Below are 19,140 nucleotides of genomic sequence, written 5' to 3' on the forward strand. Positions count from 1 at the left end.
GTGCCCTCCTCAGAAGCTGACTTGTACTCAGTTGTCTACAGCCCCAGTAGAAAACTACAAGAAACAAGCTTCCTAATCCTCTTCGTGAACAGTTGTACACAGTGTAGTGTCCAGAGTATGTCCCACTCACTACCAGCTTAACTGAATTTTAAAAGTGCTGAATTTAGATGTATGTTTTTCCTTCTAGAACTGGGACATAGGGTCTCAAACTAGATGAGCCAGAGATGTAGCTGCTAGCCATGGTAGGGCATGTTCCCCTTGACAATGAAACTGAATTGGACCCACTGGTTGTGGGAATTCTATCTATTTAAGCAAAGTCTGAAAGAAAAAGTCAGGCCCTGCAAGCACCAATGTGGCTTCTCTGATCAGCCTTACATGTGCCATCATGAGCCTTGGGGGCAGTGGCTGAGAGCTTGTGTTAGGAGGTTTAGTAGAAAAAAAACTACAGTAGAGTAAAGGAACAGAAATAGCCAGCAGGCAGCTAGGCCTTCATTAAAAATTTCAAGGCTCTCACATGAAAGGGACCTGGCAAAGCTGAACTACATTTCTTTAACAAGGCAGAGATAACTTTTACTTTTGGACGCTCTGGTAGCCTGAGCAAATACTTTATAGTTACATAGGCAATTGTCATTAAGATCTGGGCAAAGAAATAACTGTTGCAAAAAAAATAGTTTTTCTTCAAGGGGTAAGAATACAGAGTGACTAAGAACAGGTTAATTTCTTTATGATATGATCAGTTATGGTTATCTTGTCTCAAAAATTGGGCAGTCTTCAAGACTGGTTTGTCATCGTTTCAGGTCTACTGAGCAAGGATGGACATAACTATAAATGTACATGCTATAGCTGTTATGTAAATCATGTGCTCCACTCATGTCCTCAGCCTTTCCCTCAGGTACTGAAGGAACCACCACCTTTGTGTCAAAAGAGTCAGCGCACACATTCATAAAGGTATTTCTCTACCTCAAGAAAATACGTAATTCTGTTTCATGGAAGATGTAAAAATCTGTCTAGCAAGTTTTTGAGCTAACTCTCACAGAGGTTGAGAAATAACAGCAACAGCAGCCTCAGAACTCAACCATAAACAGGAACAAAGGCAGCCCTTAAGTGCTCCTGGGGCTGCAAGTCTCTGTTATGCTTGCTTGTAAAGGTTACACTTTACACTCTGGAGCTCAGCATGTCCATGTGAAACAGCAGGGTAATTGGCCTGTCACAAATAAATAGGGCAAGTTTAATTCCATTTTGCTAAGGCACATTTTCATTTTATCACACCTGCCAAGTATTTGCCGTACTAGTTAGCAATCCATATAAATTGCCTCTTTCCTATTATTTCCACGGGAAAAGTTAACTTTTTTCTCTAAAAAGTAGTCAGCATTTAAGCAGATTGCAGAATTGCAACAAAAAACAATGAAAAATGCAGTGTCTAGGCAGTAAATACAATAAACAATACCTCTGTAATTTTCATTCTCAAGCGGTGGTTCTCTGACTGCAACCCTTCTAGTCGAGATGTGCTGGCCTGATTGACGCTGGTGACTGATGTCGATGTTTTTGAATCTTCTTTCTTTTGATTTTGAGTGAACTGAAACCGTCTGTTCTGTGTGGCTGCATCTGGATTTGTTCGCAGTGTGATGAGCTGAAAGGTTGAAAAGCCTTAAGAAATCCTGGTTTATTTTTGCAGCTATTTATTTTGTATCTCAAAATACTGAAAGGCAAACCAAGAACTCCTTTTTGACTTTCAAGTATAAAACTCTGGAAAGTGAGCTCTGCTTGACATGTGCACTACTTGAGATGATTTCTGAATAACTTTATAGAATAGGTTGAATGAAAATGATTATGAGAAGAGAAGCATTCAAAAATCAGGAAAAAACTAATTCAAAAGATATTTATCTGGATTTTAAATATATTAAAATGTATCTTTACCCTTCATTGATATGTTTATACTTTCAAAGGATATATTCCTTCTTCAAGAAAAATACAATCCACCAAACCCTCCTCTTCCCAAGCACAGTTTCATCTGTAATTTCTCCTTTCCTACTGTTACAAGTAACACTCAAGCAGTGAGAGACATGAAGCAGGAGTATTAACAGAGAGAACTCATGGGAGATTGCACTCTGGAGATAACAGAAACTTAATTAGTTTTTAGCAACCCAAAATAAACCAAATCTGTATAAAAAAAAATTAAATAACCCACTTAGAAAAAGGTTAACCTTAAACATATTTAATTTAAGCAAATATAAGTAAAATTTAACACTCAGTGACAATGTGAAAATATCACCTCGACATGAGGAGAGAAAGCTACTGCTGTTTGGCAGCAGGGAGAGAGATTCTCAGATTACTCTAGAGAATGCAAAATTTATGTTACTTGCCAAGCAGCATACATATATATTTGTATACAGACAAAGCTGAAGGAGCTCCCTGCCCTGAGAGGATAGGCATGGGATCATAAATCCAAAGGTGTTGAGCTGTCTGAAAAGAGAGAATGGGCAATCATTTTCCATGCACAACCCAGCCAGATTTTGTGGTATAGCTGCATTTTGGAATTGATTCCTCTTACTCTTGAGAGCACGGAAATGTTCTGCAGCTCTAGTGGCACGAAGTAAGGCTCTAACTTCTGATCAACAGAGATCTGACTTCTCAGGCTCTGAAGAGTGTGATCCCTGGCATGTATTTACAGACCAAGGCTGCAGATTACGATGATGCTTGCAGATAATACATTTCATTTTTCAGGTGGTAATATAAATGGAGAAGGTTAAGGTGCTCTGTGTCTTCTTCAACTTCATCTTTACTGGTAAAACTTGCCTTCAAAAATTCCAGACCTCTAAAGTAATTGAATACATCAAGTTCAGCCAACCTGACAAATTGTATACCTGAGGATTAAGGGAACTGGGCCATGTCATCATGAGACCACTCTCAGTTACTTTTGGAAGATGATGTTGATTTCGAGCAGTTTTTGAGGATTAGAAGAAGGGAAATGTCACAGCTGAGTTCAGGAGATGTGAGAGAAGAATTTGGAGAAATGCCTTCTTGCCACCTTCACCTCAGTCCAGGGGGGATGCTGCAGTAAATCCTCTGGGGAGCCATTTCCAAACATATTAAGAGCAAGAATGTGATTAGAAGCATTCATTGTTGATTTATGAAATAGAAATCCTGCCTGAACAACCTGATTTACAGCTGTCTTCAGCGAGATGTCTGGGCTGGTAGACGAGGGTAGAGAGTTATTTTTCTTGACTTAAGCAAAGATTTAACACTGTCTCCCAGAGCATTCTCAAAGTTAACTGATAAAGTGACTGGGCAAGGAACCACTGAAGTGGATTCAAATTGGGCTGAACTGACAGGCTCAGAGGACTGTGGTAGCCAGTCACTAATGCTGTTCCTCAGTCTGGAAGGAAATGGGTCTGGGTCAACAAGGATCTCTAAAGCTAGGGAAAGGGAAATACTAAGTCCTGCTCTTGAGGAGAAATAAACTCCAAGCACCTACTGGAACAGCATGAGGGCTGTTTGACTGGAAAGTACCTTTCCAGTAAAGGCACTGGAAATTGTGGCGGAACATGAGCCAACAGTACCCTGGGCCAACAGAGGTGATCCTTCCTTTCTACAGCTTGGGTGAGAGCAAACCTGGGGTGTTGTGTCCAGGTTTGGGCTGCCCAGAACAAGAGAGAGATAGGTGCAGTAAAGAAAGCCCAGAGAAGGGCCACAAAGATGCTGAAGAAGGTCCCAGACCTTATGATACAAGTAGAGACTGATTATTTAGCCCTGAGATGGAAGACATTGCATACATATTCATGTGTATTCAATATATGATGGAAGAGAGTAGAAGATGGAGCCAGACTCTTCTCAATGATCTGCAGTGAAAGGAAGGGGGACACAAGCTGAAAACCCAGAATTTTCATTTAAAGATCAGAAAAAAAACTTTTCTTATTGTGAATGTGTTTAAATGCTGGTAGAATACACAGAAGACTTGGGAATGATTCATCTGGAAATAACCAAGATCCAGCTGCTTAAGACCCTGGGTATCTTGCTGTAGCTGAGCCCCTAGAGGGAAGTGTCTTCACTCTCACAATTCTTTGTTTCAAATTAGGATGGTTGTAATGACTGATGTGTCTAAGTTCCAGACCAAAAACTACATGAAAATGAAGTTAAATGTGAAGAATGGTAAATACAAAGCTTCTTAAAGTAGCAGGCAGAAGTGTTACAAGATAAAAGGTCTGCAAGATAAAAGTTTGATGTGGTCTGAGTTCAAACTGAATATAAGATAGAAGTATTGCCATTGAATCATCTTCACCTGGGAGTTTATAGCTAAAAATTGGGTGTTTTGCAACAGGGACTTAGTTTAATGAATTCATTCACATGGTGTGGACTAGATTAAAAAGTTAATGGGCAGCATTGTTGGCTCAGGCTGTATGAAGAATAAGGTTAGAAGAGCTTAATTTTTTTTTTCTACCATAAAGTCAGTGGAACTTATATCTTGCTGTCTTACATCTGTGAAGTTTCAATTTTCACAAAGGCTCAACATTGAATATCCACAGAGCCAATTGTAAATAGGCATAAAATGCTACCAACACAGAAAAGGGATGTTTTAATCCCTAGAACTGATTTTGCCTTTCTGCTCTGCAGGAAACTGGATCAGAATTAATGTGTTAGTGCCATTGCAGCCAGAAATGGTATGCACTTGCTGGGCAAGTACAAGTGAGCCTATTGTTCTGTCTCAAAATGGATGGACTAGAAAAATGGATGGACACAGAAGCTTCAAAAACATGGATAAGCTTGTGACAATTTCTTCATGAAGAGAGACTGCATATTATGATTTTTTCTTTTAAAGAAGTGAAGAGTATGCTGAAAAGTACTATAGACATCTTGGTCCTTGAAAAGATAATTAGATATTACAATTAATTTCTAACAGGAAAAATATACATAACAGGAGTTTGAATTCTGCAGATAACTTCTACAAGACAGCCTTGAATGCAGAAATCTGTAATAGCTTTAACTGTTTAGAAAGCTTTTGATTGGATAGCAAGAATGTGTACAGTTAAATGTAAGTATGATGCAGTATAATCAACATTTGTACCATTAAATGGAGAAGGTAATGGGCATTTTTTCCTCTGATCTCTCTTACTCTGCTATGGGATTTTCCTCATGTTTTTTTCTGAGGCATTTGGTACTGAACAAAATGGCAATGGACAAAGTGGACATTTAACTGGAGAAGGATAGTAATTGCCATGTTATAAGTAAATAAGATTAGTAGAGCTGACAAGAAGGAAGGGAAAAATGTCATGTTTCATTCCTTAGTGTGTCGACATTGTTGAGTAGTTGCGTACTTAGATTCATAAAAGGGTTGTGGGGTAAAATTGAATTTCAGCACTGTTGACCCAGGAGAGTGCTGAAGATTAGTTAAAAGGAATGCACTTTACTCAGTACAGCAGAGAAGTAGTGGCACTCACCTGGCTCAGAACCACATTACTGCTTGCATCTGTCTGGTCAGCTTAATAAATGAGAAAGTGCAGTCTTCCAGGTCTTCATTATCATCCCCTGGGCTTGATGAGCAACAGGCTTTAGTATTCACCAGAAATCTTCCTAAGTTGCCAGGATTGTATAATTTACAACAGAATTGATTGAGGGGAGAGATTGGGTGCCTGTCTCACACTATCTTACCTAGATGTACAAACTAGGTAGCGTTGGATATAATCTGTGGTGTCCAGAGGAGGCATTGTGCAACCTGAGCAGGCTGAGGGGAGAGTGCTTGTCAGCTGTGGCACAGCACAGCCAAAGGAGATGTAGAACAATATATGAGTGTTAGACGTGCTCTCCAGCTGGGAAAACACGCCCATGGGCATTGGAAGTGCTTCATTCCAGCCCCTGCTTCAACATCTTTTTCTGTTCCTTATCCAGTGATGAATTTTATTGCTAAATAGCTAAGCATTTGGAAACCTGACAATAGATGGAAAGAGGTTAGGGACTTCATGATAGGGAGCTCTGTTCATGTTTGTATTTTGAGTAAAAAAGAACGGATGAAAAATGAGGGTGGGGTAATTGGGGTTTAAAAGAAGATCAGAGGAAGGGGTTAAAAAAGGAATCAGAAAAGTAATTTCACAGCCTGTGACAAGAGAAGGATGGGCAAGGGAGCATGAAAGCAAAGGGACAAAGGGCATGGACAGCATTAATAATTCTCTTTGAAGAGAGTTCTGACATTCTTTGGAGGTATTTTTGGCATAGGAGTTTTAATATGCATTTTCATATGGCTTACCCACTTAAATCTTGTTGTATTTCAAAGTACACTCTATTGTCATGTTTGTGAATGTTTCCTCAATTTAGAACAAAGTTGTGATTCTTCCCTAAGATCCAGAACAAAAATATGACTATACATGTCTCTATGGCTTTTTAATATTTGAGAAGTGAATTGCAAAACTTGCCAAAACATCCTGTTTAGTCAGTCCTGGAGAATGAATTACTTTGGTTTTTTTTTTAGATCACAAATCAACTTCTATCTCTAGTCTGCACCTTTAATTTCTTTCAGTGGTTGCACTTTGAGATAATTTATTAGCTTGTTTCTCTTGCTTCTTTTGCACACATAGTTCTTGGTTTTCCAGTAGATGGGATGCCACTTTGCACCAGAATCTACTGACTACAATTTGCTCATTGATTGAACGTGGTCCAATAAAGAGCCTCTTAAAAATACTCACTTGAAAAATCTAAAAACAGATTCTAGAGGCAAAAAGACCTATATTTTGACTTGCAAATTTTTCACACGTCCAACTGCATATGTATCTAATTTGGGGTAAAAAGCTATGTTTATGCAAGCAACTTAAAATGAATACAATTGAACATTCATAACATGGAATGTTAGTACTTTGAGATTTGCTAAGTAAGCTTATATAAAAACCAGTTTTCCCTTCATTCAAGATCTATCATATTCATGTCTAAAGCTTAACTCAGCAAGGGAACTGATCAAGTTCCAGCCCTCTGTAAGTATCTTCTCCATTCTTCCAACAAGGCACGATGAACCCTGTCCTCAGAGCCCAAAAGAGCAAAAAGAAATGAAAGCACGTGTCTCCCAGTCTGTGCCTCATTTAGTCCTTTAATATACCCATTAATAGATATATCTTCAGTGTCAGCATTTGCAGCATGCACACAGTTTTCCTCTGAGGTACTGACAAATCCTATTGTACCACCATAAATGAATACTTACAGGTTTCAACACAATCGATCTCTTATCATGCTAGTGAACTAAAAAGATTTTACTATTTTTGTAGGTATAGAAACAGAGATCTTGATTATCTTGTTTAGGGTATGTATGAATCTTAGAATATCCTGGGAAGGGACCCGTTGGGATCACTGAAGTGCAGCTTCTGGCCCTGCACAGGAGTACCTCAAGGATCACACCAAGTGCCCAAGAGGATTGTTCAGATGCTTCTTGAACTATATCAGGCTGATGCTGTTACCACTTCCCTGGATATCCCTTTCCAGTTCCCAATCACCGTCTGGGAAGAACCTTTTCCTGATATTCAATCTAAAACTCTCCAGAGACATCTTTATGTCTGTTATCCTTTGGTACCTATAGCTGGTCACCAAAAAGAAGAGGGAAGAGAAGAAGCATGGCAGAGTAGACAATAGGACCTGTTGCCCCTGAATCTCCACTTACATCTTCACTCTTTCCAAAAATTTCCTGAAAGTTGAAAATAGAGACTATTCCATTGAAACTACAGAAAACAACTTTTGATTCCCCAGTCACCATTTCAGTAAAAATATAGGCATTAGAACTTCAGGTATTCATATTTCTCCAAAATGTCATGAAGCTTTGTTTTTCCTTCAGGGTCTGGAGAGAAACATTTATGGCTGGGCCTGGTCAAGAATTCATAAACATCCCCTGCACTGGAAAAGGTGATAAACACCTGCATATTACATCATAATTACAAAACAGCAGTAAAAAAAATCCAGATCTATGCAAAACAAATTCACCTACCTTAGGTACAAACACAAGGCAGAGAGTGATGGTGCTGCAGAATATTATGACTAAAGCAACGATACAGAACTGCACATTGGGTTGGTCCCGAGTCAGGAACGAAACGGCAGCACCAATAATGCACATTATCCCCACATTGTATACACTCATTCCGATGTACTTGCTGTCATTCAAAGCAGGAATGCTGACATTTCGCGTCTCCCAGGCGAGGAAACACCCAAATAACTGGAATGGTAAAAGAAGGAGAAATGATAGCTTTAAGAGGAAATTGCTGTCATCCAGAAAAAGCACTAATTTAAAACAGGTATGTTTTCCAACTTGACAAATATCAGCAATATTACAACTCAGAGATATACACCTACCTTTTCCTCAATATCTAATTACCTATGTGATTTGTTTTGCTCACTAGGACAGATTCCTGCTCAAACAAGAAAAATGTGAAACTTAAAATTAGTCCTGATTGGAACAAATTTTTCTATATGCTATGGTTATCTTTATTTTATATTTTAAATAGTTTTTAAAGACTGTCCTCCTGTTTCTTTTCAAGGATTCCAGTAAAGATATAATGTGCATTGTTTTTTTAGCTATTTTTAGCAGCTGTTCTCAATATACTCTTATCAATCTAGCTATTCATTACATGATTATCACCTACATTAATAAGCAGCAGTGCCAAGATGTGTCCCAAGAGGGACAAATATACAATGTAGAAAGTGTCACCCGAGTTGTTCAGATTACAATTATAATGCCTTTTATTATAGTGGGAGTTGGTAATGGCCTTTCAATTGCAATTGTCTAATGATTTCTGGCATAAAACATTCTTGTGGCAGTTTTTTGTTTGCTTTTTTCCTTTGGTGTATTTTTAAGTTTTAGCCCCTTTGTTTTTTGCAATATGCTTTTGCAATTCAGCAGGGGAAAGCCTTTAGTGGAAGGAAGCCATCTCCATCCCTTGAAATTTAATTAGATTTTTCTGCAACATGAACTGCTGCAGACAATTATTTTCTTCCTCCTGCATTCCTCAGAGGAGTTCTGGCAATGCAGTAAAAGCCAAACTGAAGAGGTTGTCAGTTGGTAACCCAGCCTACGGTCTGGGCAAAGCCCCGTAGGAGTGTATGGTGCCTTGGGAAGCATGACAGACAGCAGATGGTGTTGGATGGAAGGTAAGGACAGAAAGAGGAACTATCACTAAGGTCCAGGACATGGCTTCTATATTTTCTAGCTTTTTTTCTGATCACAGTGCAGGGACAGACAAGAAGGAGAAAGAGCAAATGTGCATTCCCATTGACCTCAGTAGCCTTCCTCCCAGACCAACACATTTGTCCATTGCCATGTCATGGAGGTAATATTCTCTTTTATACAACTTCAATTTATGTGCAATCAAGGAAATTGGAGGTCAATGGTGATGCCATTTGGGGGATTAATTGCAGTTGTCTAGTATAGTTTACCCTCTATTCTTCTGCTTGTTTGTTTTTTTTCCTATGTCAAATAACCTCAATTGGAAGAACAGTATTTGGATGACAGACAAGCGAAAGAGATTAGAGAAATGGCGGATTGATGTTTGCTCTACAAACTTGGGTTTCAACCCAAGTAGTAACACCGGGACACTGGTAATGCAAGTTTCCTTGATTATTTGCCTAGTTTTAATCTCAAATAACAATGGCAACAAAGCCAACCACTTGTGACTCAGCTACTTTGCACTCCCACAGGCAGGCTGCAGCCACCTACCTTCTCATCCAGGCACTTCCAACCAGGACATACTGATGAGCTCCCAGCCCTGCCCTCCCTGAGCTTGTCTGCTGGCTTATTTCACTGCCTTGCCTACAGCACACATGCCACCCTGCCTCATGTTCACGGGCAGAGCTGGCTGGGAGGCTTTGGCAGATTAGGCATCTCCTCAGCCCATGGAGCGTGGCAGGCTGCAGGGGCTTCCCAGTCCAGGCAAGGGATGTAGAGCCATTTGCTCAGCCACTTTCCAGTGCTGCTGTCACTGCTGCAATCCCTATCCAGATACATTGCCACGGGTGGCCTTTCCTAAGAATTGCAGGAAGAACAGTGGGGGCTGCTGCAGGCAGAGCATGGGAAGGGGATGCTCTTAAGGGGTCTGTGGAGAGCTACCTGGGTCAGCAAGGGGTCTCAGCCATTCAGGCAGGGCAGCTGAGGTGAGTGAGCCCCTTATCAAGCTTTGTGCCAGAGCAACAGCTCATCCTCTGATTTTCAGAGCCCCTCTGGTAAACAAGGTAACCTCTCCAATAGGGAAGGATGCAGGCAGCACTCCTTTGCTGTTGGGTCTGGCACTGTGCACAGGCAGAGCAGGAATGTACAGACTCCTCTTCAGGCTCTGAGGAAGCAAATTGTCACTCTGTTCACCTGGGTGCAAGGTGCGGGGGGGTGGACATACAGTGGTGGTACCTTTTTTTCAGGGCACAAACCTGTTCCCCCCAACCTCACCATCTCAGAGGTTGCCTGTTCTCCATGCCCTGCACTCTTGGTGCTGCACTACTCAGTTCTGCTGCAAATTTACATTTTGCCAGCCCTGAACTGACAAACAGGCTGGTCTGGGCTGAGCCGTTTTGAGGGGTAGAAGGAATCCTTGTCTGTATTTCTACATCAGATTTTTAAAGGGATGAGATCCAGATTAACTACGGAGAACATTTCTATCTTTTCATACTATGGTTAATTATTAATAAGATTTTTAGGGTTGTAGGTCATCCCTCACTCTCCTCCACTTCCCCCAGTATGAACACATTCCATTCCAAAAGGATTATTCTGGGAAAATAGCCAACATACTTACATGAGGCCAGCACTTATTACAAATAATGGGGATGAATTTATAGCTGAGGTGGCTATAAAATGATCTGAAAGATCAATTATAATGGAAAAAAGATTGTTTGAAGAGTGTTGTGGGGGGTTACGGTTTAGCCCCTTCTCATTTATAATTGAGAACAGCATGGAAAATGGTTAAATATCTTTTGGATGAAAGGAAAATATATATGTATTTATACAATAACCAAAGAAAGGGAGAGGCTCTTGCAGCAAGTGGATTTCCTCAGAATGAGACATTATAAATCTGGGAGCATTGTTTTTAATTTTTATTAGTATTTTGGGTAAAATGCTTGCCTCAGGAAGAGAGATCTCCTTTTCTAGAAGTCACAGCTCATCTTGGAGACTCAGACATGGATAAAAGCTGAGAGTTTTCTGCAACCTGCTGCCGGGGCAGTGGTGGTTGCAGAGGTGCTCCTTGTCTGCCAGGTACAGATGCCTGCAGGGCTCTGTGGGACTGGTAGATTTCTCCTCTGAGATAAAGCCTTCCTGAGGGAACTTCATGCTTTGCTTTTCCTCTGCCTGCCCTTCCTATTTTACCCCTTCCCGAGGCTCAGACAATATGCACACATGAAAGATTCAGTTTTATGACTGTAGAAATCCTGTAAATCCCTTGGCAAAATCCTGTAAAATGGCTTGGTTGAGGAATGGGATGCAGACATTGCTAGTGAAAGTTACAGATTTCTGTGATTCCTTGACAACTTTTGAATATGAGACCTGGGAGCTACAGTTAAAAACACAGGCTCATAGTACCTAGTTCAGCTCCTCTTTACTCCTGGTCCCTAAACTTTAAACATTCATCTTCCCAGATAATAAAATTACACTTCAAATTATGCCTGGGCTGGACCTAATTCTTGAGGCTGCTGTGGAATTTAAGGACTATTTGATATTTTTAGGCTGCCTGCTGGGATTTGCAAGGCAGCTGTCTCTCCTCCTATTGCTCTTAGAGGGCTCAAGCTGGTAGAGGCTCCTCAAGACTGTCTGCTGGTTTGGGCTACACACAAAATACATCAACAGGCATCTTCATTCAAGACAATGATGCTGGTGACTACCATTGTGTAGCTTCATGCTTGGAGAACACAGCACAATTCCAAATTTTGCCTGAGATGTGCTCCCTAACCCCAGAGCAGAGTCCGGCTTCAGAGGGAGCTCTCAAACTTCTTTCAGAGCTGCTGGATTTCATGTAATGAAAGAGTGACTGTCTTAATTAATTGGGCACTTGTGTGGGATGTTAGTTCTGATCTCTGCTGAGAATTTTGGTTAAACAGTCTTTAGAGAAGGCTTGCATCAATACACATTGGGATGGAGGCAGGCAGCTCTTAGCAGTGCTATAGTGCTGGACCCAGAGAGGTGTAGGACACATCTGTCCCCATTGCTTTACACCAGTTATAATTCCAATTCTGAGGCTTCTGATGGACCCCACACATCTCTGAAGGAGTTTGAATAACTCAGGGCTACACATTCCCCTATAGAAAGGTGCTGTCTAAAATTTAGGGACACCTCAGCCTACTGTCAAGCCTAATGGCCGAATTTTAGTCCTTTTTGGATCTCATCCAATGACACTGAGAATGCAGATGGGAAGGCTGCCTACACTGTTATTTATGAACTTAAAGCCTTCTTCAATTTTGGTGGTCTAATACACACATCTTCTTGATGTAGAAAGTGCCATAAAATATTGGTTTGGATTTTCTCAGAAGATATGGGCAGCTGTACAGGCAGGATTGGTTAGTTTCATCTTCTGTTTGAGGGCGGGCATCTTCCATTTGACACTGATTTAGAGTATTGCCTTTGCAGCTGTTGGTATGGTAGGTTTAGGCTGCGTTGTCAGTGCACCTAAAAAAGGCTGCAGTGAGAAACTCTACAGTGAGAAAATCACTGAATAAATTTGGGGAAAACAGTATCTGAAGACAACAGGATTGTATCATTGTGATTAAAGATAGAACAGGGGTCACTAAAAGAAATCTGTGTTAAAATGTTAGAGTGTAACAGGTGTGTATGGAGAATATTATACCAGTGTTTAGATTCAACAGGCAAACTTTAATTTAAAAAAATCTTGTCGTGACCAAATTTTGATACTTGGGAATAGAATAAAAGGGTAACTGAAGTATTGGAAAACACTTAACACTGTCTTTTAGAACTCTACCAGCTGGTTAATTTTAAATCTAGTTCATGAGAATTACTGCTAAACACAGTAACAATTGCTTGGATCCACAACATATATCAATGCAACCAAGTGCCTAATTTGCTATTGGATTGCACAGACTGTCACATGACAGGAAAGAAATTATTTATTCATCTCCATTGCTCTGTACTGCCCTTAAACCATTTTTTAAATGTTTCATTTCAAGGTCAAGCTAACTTAGGTTATGAACAGTATTAGGAAAGAAAGATAGAGAAAATTACACTAAAGATATATGACAAGAGCAGAGAAATACCAGAGGAAAAATCTCCAGTCTTGTCAGAAGTCATGCTTGCCAATAAGGAGGGGATATGGTTTTGGAAAGATTATATATTGGACAAGGCTGCAGCTTTGCAGCAAATTGCTGTGTTATATTAGCACTGACCCTGTTCACTAGTAGATTGTAACCCTGCTGTGTGCCACATAAAAGAATAAATGCAAGCCTTTTCTTCAAAGATTTTACATCTGGAGATTTTTGTTTGTTTTGGTTTTGTTTCTTCTAGCTAGATTAGTGTGAGATTTCCCCTCCTGGTCCCTTTAAACCAAGGCAGTTCTGGACCTGACCTGAAAAGACCTTTCAGCCTGTAGTAACTGTGAATCTTGACTTGTACATTTCTCTATTCAGGTTCATTCATTAAATCCAGATCATCACAGACACAAGTACATTTTTATTTCAGTGAAATGGCTGCAGATATTTTTCAATTAAAAAAAAAAAAAAAAAAAAGGAATTTTTGTTTTCATGTTTTCACCCAAGAATTGTGCAGTACAAAATACTGAGCAGCTTTCAAGAAGGTGCATAGAAAAGTGATTTTTTTTTTTTTTTTTTTTTTTTTTTTTTTTTTTTTGGAAGGTGCATAGAAAAGTGACTTTTTTTTTTTTTTTAAATTACCTGTACAATAAGTAAGGTTAGAAAACTGAAAGACAAACTATTCCTTTGTAGGTCTCTTACCTTCACTGTCAGTACAATCTGATGTTAAACCATTGCTCACTCCCCTGATCTGCCATGAGTCAGCTGTGTATTTAGTTAATTTTCACAGAGCTGCTCTGGATAGACATTACTAAAGGGAAGCTTAATATTTATATTGAGCATCAGGACAAGAGCTAAATATTGATTTTAATTGCAAGATATTCATATTTAGCTACTCAGCTGAAGGACTTTCTTCTTAAAGGTCTTGGCAAAACCCTTTATTCCCAGTGCAAGACAGAAAAGCTGCACAAAGCTATGGACACTAACAGGCATCCAGATTTCACTTCATACTCCAGCCTCCCAAACCAACAGGTCAATAAAATATTTCCCCCTCTTTCCATTCAGAGTATATTTGACTTTTTGCATGAAAATTCTGCTTAGCCATGAAACAATTACAGTAACTCAATTGAAACAAATACACAACTGGTCATTAGCAAATATCCATTTGGAATAGTTTTCTATTGTCTCTGGCATAAGATTACCACAATCACAGCTCTGTAAAGAGGTGAAGCACCTCTGCTAAAAGCCAATGTGTGCTACAATTTAAATCAATTTCTGCTATACAAAAACTGATGCCAAGAGACATGTGAGGGAATATTGCACTATCTGCAACATTTCAAAAATATATTTGAAGTTTCCTTATGGTCATATTAGGGAAAAATTTATCCAACAAAACCATATGGATATGTGGCTTTGGATGCTAAAATACTGTCCATGTTTTATTGAAGAGTACCACTATAAACTACTTTCCCCCACCACAAAGCTTGACTATCTTCCTTTCTAATTACTGTAAGATGGAACAGATGGGTCCCACCATATATATGAGTTGGAATCATGCAAGTTAATTGATAAGGAGGTAGATCCTTCTTCTGAGTTCTGTTTTTGATCATGAAAGGAATTTAAAAGAATGCAAATATATGTGTTAAAATCAAAGGTATTATCAGAAAACAACGGGGAATTTGAATATAATCTGAAAACTATTCACCTTTTCTACACATAGAACATATTAGTTTTATAAAGTAATTAATTAATAATATGGTTGATATAATCTCATAAGATAATTGGGAAAGACTTGTGGAAATATCTAGTGCAACTTCCTGCTCAAAAAGCAGGCTCAGATGTGAGTTCAGTCCAGTATGTTCATACTTTTATCCAGTCTGGTTCTGGAACTTTTTAAGGACAAAGGCTGATCAAACTCTCTGGGTGAGCTGCTCCACTGCTTCCCTTTCCTTAGTGACCAAAAAAAAAATAAATTCTTTACCTCCAGCTTTCATTAAGTAAATATAAAATAAGAGTAAAATAATAAAAGGAGGAGCATGTGTTGCACACCACAGCTGTACTGTTCCTACCCAGCTCCTGGGCTCGACACACACAGAGGGCTTAAGCACCTGCAGCAGTAGTGAGAAGCTACATCCAGCATCCAGCAAGGACAGCCAGACCATCCCTCAGTACCACCTGCAGGTACCTAAATGCTGTCAGTGACCAAGTTTTCTGCTGGATCTTTGTGAACTGGTTCCTGTCACAGAACCAGCATCTGCTTCCCCTCCTGCCTGCTGAGGCAAGAACACCAAGTGCTGACTGAAGACTGGGCTGCAGGGCACTGACTGGAACCCAAGATCTAAACCATGGTACCTAACTCCTTTTTTTTGAAAATCTACCTCCAAGTGTATGAAAAACATGGAAAAGTAATGTTAATGTATTAGCTAGCAAAGCAAAGGAAGCCATTGGAGAGGGAGAAGGGGTAGCAACAGGTATATTTACAAAGCAATCGAAAGATGTTTGTGTATGTGCTGTAAATTATCTGTCCTAAGCTGCACATGTGTAAAAAGGCTATTCTTACCTTAAAAATTGTTTTGGTTGTTGTAGAATGTAAAACAAAGAAGCAATAAAATTGGCCAAAGACTGGGCAGAATGTAACAAAAGTTGAAAAGTGGAAATTCGTAATAATGATTTTGAATGGAAGATCTAAAATAGAGATAGTGGAGAGGTAATGTATAGTAGTAAATGAATGGTTAGCAGCATTAACAGAATTCATAAGGATTCATAAAAATGCAAGTTGAGAAAAATGAATTGTAATAATGATTCATTCCTTGGGAGATGACAAATTCAATAGCAATGATGCATGATAAGATATGCTTAACAAGGGGTTTTGTCCTTGATTTACGTAGAGATGGAATAGTCCATTCACATCTTGCCAAAACAGTGAAGTGCAGCTTATTCCAGCAGTAAGAGAGAGCTCTTGAAAACTCTGTCAAGACAAGCTGTTGTAATCACAGAGATCCCATAACCTACATGCAGTAGTTTTACGAATTGATTTAGAAGTTGCCTGGACTGCTGGGCTTAATCGTTGATATTTATTGGAATTCTGGCAAAGCTCCACTTAAGATACAAAGAGGCCATATGGGAAAAGACAAAGTGGAACACCCCCAGTGATTACAGAGCTATTACCGTAATTTCTACCCTAAGCAAATTAATGAAACGGCTGACACATGAACTCAGCCAATAAGTGGGGGGGAAAAAAAAGGGATAGCAATATAATTCAAATTGCTATTATTTTTTTAAAATGAGTTTGCAAGACTGAATAAAGGTAATTACATTCATGCAGAATACATGGATTTCCCAGCAGTGTTTGTCTTAATACTGCACAGTATCATTATTTAAATACAGAAATAAAATCAATGCAACAAATTTAAACTGATTGAAAACCATGTGGTGGATCTCAACATATAACTATTAATGAGAAGCTACTTAAAAAGGGAGATTTAAAAAAAATTTCTAGCTTAAGCTGTCCCAGATATGTACATTTACTTGGAGGAGATAATAACATGGCTGAAAATGATGCAGAGGAAGCAGAGGGTAAGTATGGTAGACAACTCACAGAAAGATTATTAGAGAAATGATAGAAATTTGGCTGAATGCAAGAAATTTGCCTAGAAATAAGGACATCAGGTCATTTTACGGTAAGCGGGATAGATAACATATGTGCAAGACCCACCAAAATTCAAGGCTTGGAAGTAAGACAAATTCAGCTTAGCAATTAGAGAGCCTTAGGAAGCAGTGGATTCGTTCAGACTTTGAATTAAGATTGAACATTATCCCAAGGATCTATTTTAGTTGAATTAATATTTTCTTTGGCTTCTAAATCAATTACAGAGTTGTGTTGAGTGGTATATCAACTATAGTGAAATTCTGGACTATGAATAGTTAGAAGAAAATAAATTTCTTATTCTTAGTGACATTTATCAAGTCCCATGATGAATATGCATTATTTTTTTTCTCATCTCAGACATGAAACACTGATATTTGCATTCTTGGCAAGGTTAGCCGAGATCAACACATTAAAAACAGTGTATGAGAAGTGGTCAGTATTATTAGTTACGGCTTAAATTCCCCTCAAATAACACAGGGCAAAAATAGAATTTCACACAGAGAGCAACAGTTAAGCTCAAAATATAGTTTTGCCTCAAAAGCCTGTTTCTCAGCAGCTGAATAACAGGTACCTGTAATAGGATGTCAGGGACACAATGAAACTTCCAACATATGTACACCTTGAGTCTAATGATAACTCCAAGCCTTTTCAGGAAGAGAGGAATCAAACAGTAGACAAGACTAATGTGTGTGTGATTAATAAGCAAAGAATTCTAGGAGTCCATTCTGGCATTGTTCTGGCTGAGATGAGACAAATAACTCATACCCCTCAGAAAGATGTTAGTGCACTCCCTAATAATGCACCACCAGCAAGTTTAAGATGGTGTGTTTTCTATCATCCTTTAGAATATATGAAAGAAAGGTGCTTCTCAACTATGTCTGCCTCATCAAAAATCAGAATACTGCAACTGACTCATTGACATGCTGGTGTTCAGGCATAGGTTGGACTCGATCACAGAAGAATTTTCAGCCTAATTGATTCTGTAATTCTGTGATGGTCAACATGTACACATAGACAGACCCTGAACTTGTATGCAGCCTTTTCAGAGCTGAGCTTGAGATGGAGAAAACAGTGAATCCTCTAGGTATGTAGAAATTGGAGAAGACTAACACATTGGTCATTATGAAGATTAATAATATGGTAAAGGCAGAATTTAGGATGGTAATTTTCCTGTTATTCTCTTGTCACCTGAGGAATCTGAAGGTAATAACTGAGAAGCCTTCATGCAGAGTAAGCATTTCCTCACATCCCTGCAGAGGCAATTGAAGAATTGTGAATCTGACTTTTAGAGTTTGCTAACTTTAATGAAGAGGGAACCAGTGTATCCTGTTAAGCAATGCCTTCCCTTATTTTGCCATTCCTTGCCTTCCCTGCCCTTCTGTGCTCAGCCCTACCCTGAGTGATCCATCCACTGCATCATGCATCAGAATGGACAGTATTGCTGTTGCTTCAAGACAAAAAAGAAAGGAACTTTGTAGGTTAACCCCATTTTTTATACTCCCATTTTGAGACAAGAGGTCACAGTAAGTTTTGGCCCATGTAAAGCCATGTCATCTTAAATATTGCATTGTACTGTAATTAGCAATACTAGCTCTTTTGTATATAGCATGTTTAATTAGATATGTGTTTTATTATTAAAAATCACAGACATTTGTATTAGCTAAACCTTCATATAATGATACAGTAACAGGAGAGGTTCTGGTTTTTTGTTCTGAAGGCAAACTATGTGTGGTGTACAGAACATCTTTAGTGATGAGATAAAATGCATCAATTCTGTTGTGCTCATATCACTTATTCACTCATCACAGCAATTATTTAAATGATCCAGATGAGTATCTTCCTCTTTAATATGTAGCGATTTGTGTGTTAAGAGGGCACTGGAGTAATAAAAAGTGTGTGTTTCACTGGTGGTTATGAAACAGTGCCTGAAATTAGTGAGTAATGGCATATGTAAAATAAATAAGATATTAATAGCACATAAGCTGAATATTATGGATAGACCACAAACCAAGAAATTCAATAGTGAATTGAGTATTTTACATATGCATATATGCACATATATGCACACTTTATTGTCTAATAATGTAATGGCATTTGCAAAATAAGTTTGCAAATGACACTTGCAGACTTAAAGAGAGTCACATATCTTGCAGAAAACAGCCTAACATACATTCTGACAAAATAATCTAGGGCAAAAGACTAGTGAGAACCCAAGCAGTTTGGCTACTGTCTAACACCACTCAAACTTGAAACCTCAGAGAAAGTTGCCTGAGAATATATATTTAAAATATTTG

At 39.0% G+C, this 19,140-nt stretch overlaps 1 protein-coding gene across 1 annotated transcript in view; it reads right to left on the reverse strand.

The window, feature by feature from the left end:
- Positions 1-19,140, reverse strand: part of GABBR2 (gamma-aminobutyric acid type B receptor subunit 2) — a 454,172-nt gene that overhangs the window by 16,264 nt on the left and 418,768 nt on the right. Inside the window, exons 16-17 of the mRNA XM_041476645.1 lie at positions 7,955-8,179; positions 1,448-1,630 (exon numbers count right to left, since the gene is read on the reverse strand). Coding sequence (XP_041332579.1) covers positions 1,448-1,630; positions 7,955-8,179 — 408 coding nt within the window. The remainder of the gene's footprint in view (positions 1-1,447; positions 1,631-7,954; positions 8,180-19,140) is intronic.

Source organism: Pyrgilauda ruficollis, unplaced genomic scaffold (assembly GCF_017590135.1).
Source record: "Pyrgilauda ruficollis isolate IOZ18807 unplaced genomic scaffold, ASM1759013v1 scaffold39, whole genome shotgun sequence".
Lineage (NCBI taxonomy): Eukaryota > Metazoa > Chordata > Aves > Passeriformes > Passeridae > Pyrgilauda > Pyrgilauda ruficollis.